At 37.4% G+C, this 9,849-nt stretch overlaps 1 protein-coding gene across 1 annotated transcript; it reads left to right on the forward strand.

Moving 5' to 3' along the window:
* Positions 1–7,494: 7,494 nt before the first annotated feature.
* On the forward strand, positions 7,495–9,118 carry LOC109221765 (gibberellin-regulated protein 3-like). Its single transcript, XM_019386215.1, has 4 exons — positions 7,495–7,653; positions 7,740–7,772; positions 8,497–8,536; positions 8,647–9,118. Exons 1-4 carry the CDS (start codon positions 7,597–7,599, stop codon positions 8,829–8,831), a joined length of 315 nt encoding a protein of 104 aa, XP_019241760.1. The 5' UTR covers positions 7,495–7,596; the 3' UTR covers positions 8,832–9,118.
* Positions 9,119–9,849: the final 731 nt, after the last annotated feature.

Consider the following 9,849-nt stretch of genomic DNA (forward strand, 5'->3'; position numbering starts at 1 on the left):
CTCATATATATATATATATATATATATATATATATATATATGAATTTTTGGATTTGCAAGTGTCAGGTTTAACCTAACACTTGCAAATCCAAAAATTCATACTCTCTCAAGTGCTAGCCGCCACAACCTTCAAGGCTCTTTCAAGAATAAAGCTGCTACAACCTCAAGGATCAAATCCTGATATCGAAGATATCTTAAATCATTAGGTTTGTTGAATCTTTGTTATTTTGATCTTCACTTGTAATCCTACACTACTTTTAAGAAGTGTCTTTGTAGGATAGATTTCAACCATTGTTTGGTTTGGTTTCTTGACTAGAGCTAGTCAAGGTTTGTTACTCTGTAATAGAATTATTGCAAAGAGCTTACAATAGAGTTATTGTAAGGAGTGAGTGATTAAGAGTTTAATTCCCTAGATTGCAATAGGTTGTAATATAAAGTTTTCTCGATTGAGTGGAGTTGAAATCCTATTAGGGTAGGTCGTTTTCCAAGTAAATATCGCGTATTCTTTGCTTACTGCTTGTTTACTGTGGGAACTGATAGAGAACCCAATTCTCTATACTGTTTGATTTTACTTTCTGCTTATTTACTGTGAGAATATATAGAAAATCTGGTTCTTTATATTATTTGGTGGACTCTAGTTTCTATCACAGGGCCAACTCATTCAAGGTCCTCGTTTCCTGTTATTCCAATATCAACTTCGGTATAGTGAAACCAAACAACTGACTTCTGCAAAGTTGCTATGGATTCACATAAAGCTGCATAACAAATTGAGAAATGTATTATATATATAATGTAATTAGTTTCGGCCGACCGGCCAACAAAATGTATATTTTTTTATACATATGTATATTATATACCTATAATCATATTGTATACATTTTTTGGCTAGTAAATACAATTATTTTTGACCGACTAATTTTATATTTTGCCTAACGAATTTTATGATGTCCTTTCCCAGTATCAAAGGGCAAAATTAGATTAAACAGGAATTGGTTAATCATCAATGCTAATAGTCAACTTGACTCTAACTAAGCTATTCAACTTTAGTTGGAAACGAAGACAGAGAGAACACAGTAATATTTCTTATAAGCTCCTCTGATACAGATTAAATCCTCAATATAAAATTGAGGAAGAAATAGAGGCACAACTGTTAGANGCTCGGGAGAGTGCGTCTAGTAAATTGTCGTAATTACTCGGGAGAGATTTACGGCAATAAGAGTGCTCATGATCGGTAGAGAATACTTAGGCGAAATTATAGAAGACATAGCGGGAAGGATTCCGACAATAGGGGAAATCATAACTCTAGACCTCCTTAATCTTTTCTCTAACCCTCAGTATCGTTAGTTGTTAATTTACTATTTTAATTTGTTAGTTAAGTAGTTAAACACAAGAATCTTAATATCTATAAGTTAGGAATTGTTCAAGCTTGTCTTCTTGGTGATAGTGAACAGCTGTAGCTAAACCTTATTTCTCTGTGGGATTCGAGTCCGGACTTGTAAACCGGATTATATTTGCAGCGAACGCTTAGTCCTTTTTATAAGGCATAGTTGGGCGTGATCAAATTTTGGCGCCGTTGCCGGGGAACTAACGGTGTAGTTATAGGTGTACATATTGCTAGGTTTCAAGTTTGAACTTTTATTTTATTATTTGATTTTTTTTATTTTTTTTATTTTAGTTTATTTGTTTATTTGAGAAACATGACATCATGGAATTATGAGAATTTTGTTGTTGGTAATTCTAGTTTTGATCCTCCTTATGCATATTGTGAAGGAAACCACCCAGGGCAAAATTATCAAAATATTCCTGAGAGCGAGCTTTGTGCACCAACTCAATCTTATGTGTGGAATGTGTGTGATATGTGTGGTGGTCAAGATGGTCACTTTCACGGTTGTGCTTATATTTCTCACCTTCCCCCAACCCCTTACTTTGATGGTTCTTCTTTTTCTGGTGAAGTTAATAGGAACAAAGAACCTAGGGAAGCTGACCTAAAGAAGCTCGAAGATATGTTAAAGTGCATTTTGGAACAACAGAGTAAATTACTACTGCGGATAGAAAGGCAGGAGGAAACTATTCACAACTTGAAAGTTCACATGAGTCAACTGGTTGAAGTTTTTAATGCTCAACAAGCCAATATTGTGAATAGTATCCAAGAAGAGCGTGAATTAGATACAGAAATTGGTGAGCTAGAGGAGGAGGCTAGAGTAGAACACCAACAATCAATCACATTAGATTTTTAGGATGTCGATGTTGTAGAAGAGATACTAGAGTCAACCAAGGATATTGAGGATACATATTTAGTCGACTCTATTGTCATTAGTGTTGAGAATATAGATAGTCCCAATGTTCATGTAGTTGAGCGCATTGGTCCTCGCTCCAAGTATTTTTTCACATTGTGTTTAGATGATGATATGGAAATAGAGTCGTCCGAGCCATTTGAGGAGTCAAGGAATGAGGAACAAAGTGCTTACATTCTGGAATTCTTCTTGCCAGAAAGTCGGGATTACACACCTCATATAAAGGCCAAGAAGTGCAGAATACTACATTATTTTATTGGGCCAGTCAGATTTGTTCCACCACCCCAGGAGCATGATCATAGAGCAGAATCAAAACTTGGGGTCCGATTCATAAGTTCAAAGTGGAGGCAGAAAGTGATTCACGTCGTGCCGCGACGTTAAATCAAGCGCTTGTTGGGAGACAACCCAGCTTTATTGCTTTCTTTTATTTATTTTTTTTATTTTTATTATTTTAATTGTATTATTTTTGTAGTGTCAATTTTTTTATTTTCTAGGAGCATGGAAAGCAAAGGTATTGGAAGAATGCGACAGCAAACCAAATGGTTGGAACTAAGTGTGAGGTACCCGCACGAAGGACCAAGCTGGGGAGAAGTCTGAGTACCCCATGAGCTGTAGTGCTTTGACCTTTGGCCTACCAGGGAGTCTCTTTTACCCTTTTTATTAGTTATGGTGTGCATTGGGGACAATGCAAAATTTTAAGTGTGGGGTGAGGAGATCGTCTGGGTGACTTTCTATGCTATTTTAGTTGTGTTAGTTTAATAATTTTTTTTAAAAAAAAGATTGGACTTTTCCCGACGATGGATCTATTAGACAATTTTCTTGAGGGATTTAAGTCTAAAAAAAAAGATTTTCTTTTGTTAGGTAGTGTAATAATTCCCCCTTGGTTTTTCTTTGTGCCGCGGTTCTTTTCCAAGGGTTTTGTTTGAACCGGGTGTAGTTAATTTTTTTTAGGAATAGGAGCCATTGTGTTGAGTTTTGAATTGAAGCAACATCTCTTGACTTTGTTATGCCTTGAGAATAGTGAGTACTTTGGTTGTGACGCTTAGGCTCAATTTTTGACTCTTGTATAAGTACCTTAAATTGTATTATCTTAACTTTGCTTAACTGCTTTGACTAGAGTGTCTATGAATCCAATCCTGAGTGAGTTATGTGCCATGTGTGTGTAAGGTTTTGCGTTATTCAGTGCACTGCATTTGATGCCTAGAACTTGCCCTGTGTGTTTGCAAAGCGAAATAGTAGTTTTGTTCAATCTTGGAAGTGATATAGGCGTTTCTTTGTTGAGTCGGATATCATAACTCTAGACCTCCTTAATCTTTTCTCTAACCCTCGGAAGCGAATTAGTTGTTAATTTACTATTTTAATTTGTTAGTTAAGTAGTTAAACACAAGAATATTAATATCTATAAGTTAGGAATTGTTCAAGCTTGTCTTCTTGGTGATAGTGAACAGCTATAGCTAAACCTTAGTTCTCTGTGGGATTCGACTTCGGACTTGTAAACCGGAATATATTTGCAGCGACCGCTTAGTCCTTTTTATAAGGCATAGTTGGCCGTGATCATCAACAACCAAACACAGCCCAACCATCTGGTATCACAAGTCTAGAGCCTCTAAATACAACCAATCCGATTGTCTAATACATGATAAGTCTAAAATGCAGAAAAACAAGGATAGGAAGGAGGAAAGCAGGGCTGCGGACGCCGTGCAGCTACCTTGCAGTCTCCGAGAAGCTCCGAAAATGCTGGGAACCCTCACTCTGCCGCTCGGGCACCTGAATCTGCACACAAGGTGCAGGGAGTAACGTGAGTACGCCAACTCAGTAAGTAACTAAAGTAAATAAGGTCTGAGTGCAGTGACGAGCAGTTAAAAATCATATATAAGAGTATACAACAGAATATCAAGTCAAACTCAACAATTTAAAAGCCAGTTACTTCGTAAAACTTCAATTTAAATTTTAATACTTTGAAATCATTTACTTAGCATTTTTCAACAGAGGCTCATTATAAAAGGAAGAGTGAAATCAGCAACAATATCATAAATGGGCCCCTCGGGCAATGTATCACTCACAAATATAGCCTCTTGGGCAAGCCTCTCGGTCACTCGTGACTCAACTCTCGTCACACAGTACTCACACTCAGCACTCAGGCTCAATAATATCTCATAGTAGTAATAGTCATAATAATTGCTGTGGCGTACAGCCCGATCCATAGTTTATAGTCGACTACGCTCACTGGGGGTGTACAAACTCCGGAGGGGCTCCTACAGCCCAAGCGTCATATCGCTGCGGCGCGCAGCCCGGTCCAATATATATATAATACTGCTGCATATATATATATATATATATATATATATATATATATATATATATATATATATATATATATATATATATATATATATATATATATATATATATATANTCACGATTAGGTCCTCAACCTCTCTCAGTCATTAACCTCACAGCCCCTCGGCATAACAGTGGAAATCAGGAAAACTCAGCCCAAACAGTTTTCATATTTTAAGAAGCAGAGTGATAAAAACCAGGTTTAAACAATAAACAGGTAAAACATGACTGAGGATATGCTTTCAAACAAATAGAGTGAGGAAAATAGTAAAAATGCCCCTAAGGGTCTCAACAAGTCGGCACAAGGCCCCAAACATGGCATACAGCCCATAATATAGTATCAATCTCTAAAATACGTGATATCATAAGATTTCAAATCAAGTACGCGACTTAATAGTCGCTACGGGACGGACCAAGTCACAATCCCTACCGGTGCACGCCCACACGCTCGTCATCTAGCATGTGCGTCACCTCATTTATCAAATCAACAAAATACCGGGGTTTTATACCCTTAGTTCCAGATTTACAATGGTTACTTACCTCAAACCGGGTGAAATACTACTCCGCGACGCCTTTGCCTCTCGCCTCGGCCTCAACTCGCGTCGAATCTACCCAAAATCAAAATCATAACATTAGAATAAGCTAAGGGAACGAAGCCCATACAAATGCAATCAAATTATACCAAAATTCCCGAAATTGGTCCAACCCGACCCCCGGGCCTACGTCTCGGAATTCTATAAAATTTACATCAATAGACTCCTTATCCCCCCACGAGTTCATACATATCAAAAGTATTAAAATCCGACCACAAAAGATCCCTCAAACCCTTTCTCAAAGGTCTCCAATCTCAAGCCCTAGTTTTTCAATTTTTAACCCTTAATTTCCAAGCCAAATCAGTGAAATAACACCATAGAAACGAGTTTAGGGTTCAAAAACCTTACCTCTATGAAATCCCCTTGAAATCCCTCTTCAAATAGCTCCCCCAAGCTCCAACCCGCATGCAAATGGTGAAAAACAACTCAAAAATCGCGAAGGAATTCTTTTATACCTTCTGGCCCAGGTTTTTTCGCACCTGCGGCCCAAAACACGCTTCTGCGCTACCGCTTCTGCGGCCCAAGACACCACATCTGCGGTTTTCACTTAACGTCCAAGTTCTGCATCTGTGGTTGTTTCCTCGCACCTGCGCTACCGCAGGTGCGCTTCCTTAGCCGCTTCTGCGGTTCCAACTGATCTTCTCCTTGGCCGCACCTGCGGCTGCCTTCCACTTCTGCGGGCATCGCACCTGCGGCCTCCCAACCGCAGGTGCGGTTATGACAGCAGGAAAAAAAATGCTTCAGCTCCCAAACTCAACTCCAAACTTTCCGTCAATCGTCCGAAATCACCCCGAGGCCCCCGGGACCTCAACCAAAAGCACAAACCAGTCATATACCACCATCCAAACTTATACCAATCTTCAAAATACCTCAAATAACATCGAAACCACCAAAACACATCGGATCAAGCCTAAGAACTCTAAAACTTCCGAATTCCGCTTTTGATCAAAAAGTCTATCAAACCTCGTCCGAATGGCCTGAAATTTTGCACACACATCCCAAATGACACAACGGACCTACTGCAATCCCGGAATTCCATTCCGACCCCTATATCAAAATCTCACCTATCAACCGAAAAACGCCAAAATTTCAATTTCGCCAATTCAATCCTAAATCTACTCCGGACCTCCAAAACACGTTCCGATCACACTCCTAAGTCCCAAATAACCTCCCGAAGCTATCCGAATCATTGGAATTTACATCCGAGCCCTATTTCACATAAGTCAACATCCGGTTGACTTTTCCAACTTAAGCTTTCTCAAAAGAGACTAAGTGTCTCAAACCTTACCAAAACCTCTCCGAACCCGAGCCAACCAACCCGATAACACATAATACAACTGAACAAAACAATAAGAAGCAGAAATGGTGATAACGGAGCGGTAACTCATGAAACGACCGGCCGGGTCATTACATTAAGAGATAATTAATGCTATATGTTCACCACTCTGATAAGTGTTTTGATCAAGTTAATAGATACAAGACTCCTAACAAACTTCTATAAGTATAGAGTATAACTAGATTTAATACCATCACTATAATATAATCAATTGTAATAAGTAATAAATTAGTACTTACTATCTTTTGAAGTTAGCAATCATGTTTTATTTAGCTAAAAACCATGAGTGTCACCATATTTTGTTACCCAAAAATAACAAATTACGATATAAATAAGATAAAAGAAGTGGTGGATTGATTGAGATCTCACTATCCTTAGTCAAAGATTACAGGTTCAAACTCTATAAATGAAGAACTTTTGTTGCAGGAGCATTGCTACCTTCCTCCGTGAGTTTTAATTGAACCGAATTGATCGAGCTAGTAAATTTCGAATATGATAGAAATAGTACTCATATTAAAGAAGTGAATAACAACAAAAGAAAGAAAAAAAAGGAAGACCAGGATTGACTGTTCCACTTTGATGATCCATGTTGAGTGCATGAATAAGCTGTTACTCTCTCTGGTCCACAAAATGTGACCAATTTGCTTTTGGCACACCCATTAAGAAAATAATAAATTTTAGACAAAAGTAGTTAGTATGACTAATTACGCTTAATTAAATGTTGCAGCATAGTTAATGTGAGGAGTAAAAGTTTTTCTAAGGATACGTGCATGAAGATAATTTTGGAAAAACAAATTGAATTGTTTTTTGATTATACAAATGGACACTTATTTTGGACCAAAATAAAAAAGCAAATTGATCACTTATTATGGATCGGGAAATATTTAAAATAAAACTAAGGGCAATTACATCACGAGATTCCTATAAATTGCAGGCACTGATTTTCTTACACCCATAAAAGAAGTCCCAAACTACAAAGAAACTTAGGCAAAGAGCAAGAAGACATTCTGTCTCATTCAAAAACTCAACAAAAATGACTTCAAGATTGCTTCTACTTTTCACCTTCTTCCTCTTCTGCCTACTTCCTCATGTAAAGTTTAAAACCATTTTTCACCTAATTATTCCCATACAATTTTTTTCTTTTGTGGAATTAGTCTAATGTTATTTTCTTTGCAGGTCTCTTCTGATATTGAAGAAAACCAAAGTCAGGTGTTTCTTTACTCTTTTTCCATCATTTAACCGAAAATTGATACTTCAACTAAACGGCAGAATTTTTTGTTCTAAAATTATGAAAAGTCATTCCAGATAAGTTATGGGTCGTGCCGTGGTGGTTAAATTGAACTATAATGCACCAAACTTTCCAAAAAGAGTGAACTGTGTTAGAGTGTTCCATATTGGTTGAAAAAATGACCAGCATTATTATTTTTTGAGGTTGAATTAGGTTCAAAAATTACCAGCATTAGGACCCGTTTGGTCATAGATTTTGCCAAAATAAACTTGGGTTTTATTTGGTAAACACATGTTTGACCATAGATTTTGCCTATATTTTGGCAAAATGCCACATCCCAAAACCAGCTCAATAATAGCTGGTTTTGGCCCAAAATCTTTACAAACACTTATAATATACATGTTTTCCAAAATAAATTTGGGAAATATGTTTTGAAAACGTATGTCTAAACACATTTTCATCTTCAAATCAAACTTCATCCATCAGATTTTTCAAAACAAATTTGGGAATCTATGGCCAAACGCTACCTTATTTTTTGAGGTTGAACTAGGTTCAAAACTCACCTTCTTATCATAGTATCAAAGCTTGGCCCATCTGTCTTTTTGAAGCTCTAATGTAAGCCCCTCATTTTACATTATTGACGCTTCAAACATTAAGCATGAATAATTTTTCTTGTTTGACATTGTATGTGCAAATCTTTATCAGGTGGTGAAAGGAGGTAACAGGAGGCTCTTACCGTATGTAGGTAAGCATCAATTTTCTCAATCTATTTCAATTTTGAAAGGAATAGAACAAGAAAAAAAACTTGAGTTTTGATAGCTCTATTTTGATGGCTTTTTTTGTTGGGAAGTACAGATTGTGGAGGACTGTGCAAAGTGAGATGCAGCTCACACTCAAGGCCAAATGTATGCACCAGAGCCTGTGGGACTTGTTGTGTGAGGTGCAAATGTGTTCCTCCTGGCACTTCTGGTAATAGAGAAGTGTGCGGCAAATGCTATACAGATATGACTACTCATGGCAACAGGACCAAGTGCCCTTAATTACACGGAGAATTGAGGCCGATCCCAACTTGTATTGGAACTAAGACATAGTTGTTGTTGTTACATAGCGCCACCCATGTAGGACCTTAATTAATTTGTACTCATCTTGTTTTTTCTATTTTCCAAGTTTGTTTTACTACCACCCCAAGAAGAAAAAAAACAGAGAAAAAGGGTGAGAATATGTGTTGATCTTTCTGATGTAAAAAGTTAATCCTGTGCGGGTCCTCGCATAGAGACGTTTAATTTCGTAGGGTTGAATTTTAATGTCAAAGTTTTAGTTTTCATGACTGTCTAGTCTATTGTTCTTGAATTACAGTTTATAATTTGCAATCCAAGTCTAAACTAATGCTCTTAAATTATTGTAAAAATTGCACGGGGCGCCCTATTTGGTCGACCCTATTTAACCTATACCCATTTTTTTAAAAGATTTAACTTGTACTCACTTTTTAAACAATTTCAGCCTCCTTTCTCCTCCTCCTTCATTTTCTTCTTCTTTCTTCTGCTGCTGTTGGTGCTGCTATGAAAATTCAGTTCATGGGATGATTGCCATAAGTATGCTACTTCAGGCCCGTCTACTAGAATGCTGAAGTTTTGCGTGATTGCCTTTGCTACTTCAGCCCCGTGTGCTAAAGTTACGCGAAAAAGTGGGTACGCTTGCAATTTTTTTTACAAAGTGGGCACAAGTTAAAACGTGACCCAAAAAGCGGGTATAGATGCAAATCCCCCTAAATTATTTCATAAGTTTTGGTTGATTGGGTGCGTCGATACTCGATACATATGCTATGCTGATAGGACAATTTAAGTGGGCGATTTGCAGCCGTACCCTATATTTATGCCACCTTTTAACCTATACCCTATTTTTAAAAAGTATTGATTTCGTAACCAACTAACAAAAAATCCGTAATAATATGACCATTATACCCCTTCCAAAATACATAAAAGATGCATCAAGCATACCCAGATTCAAATTCCAGAGCCGTATCTCCTCCATCACTCTGACTCTCCTGAGATCGCGTAT

This window comes from Nicotiana attenuata, unplaced genomic scaffold, assembly GCF_001879085.1.
Source record: "Nicotiana attenuata strain UT unplaced genomic scaffold, NIATTr2, whole genome shotgun sequence".
Lineage (NCBI taxonomy): Eukaryota > Viridiplantae > Streptophyta > Magnoliopsida > Solanales > Solanaceae > Nicotiana > Nicotiana attenuata.

Coding starts and splice junctions, on each gene's coding strand:
- LOC109221765 (XM_019386215.1), top strand. CDS start 7,597: ATGACTTCAAGATTGCTTCTACTTTTCACCTTCTTCCTCTTCTGCCTA. Junction 7,773..8,496: donor TTGAAGAAAACCAAAGTCAG/GTGTTTCTTTAC, acceptor AATCTTTATCAG/GTGGTGAAAGGAGGTAACAG. Junction 8,537..8,646: donor GAGGCTCTTACCGTATGTAG/GTAAGCATCAAT, acceptor TGGGAAGTACAG/ATTGTGGAGGACTGTGCAAA.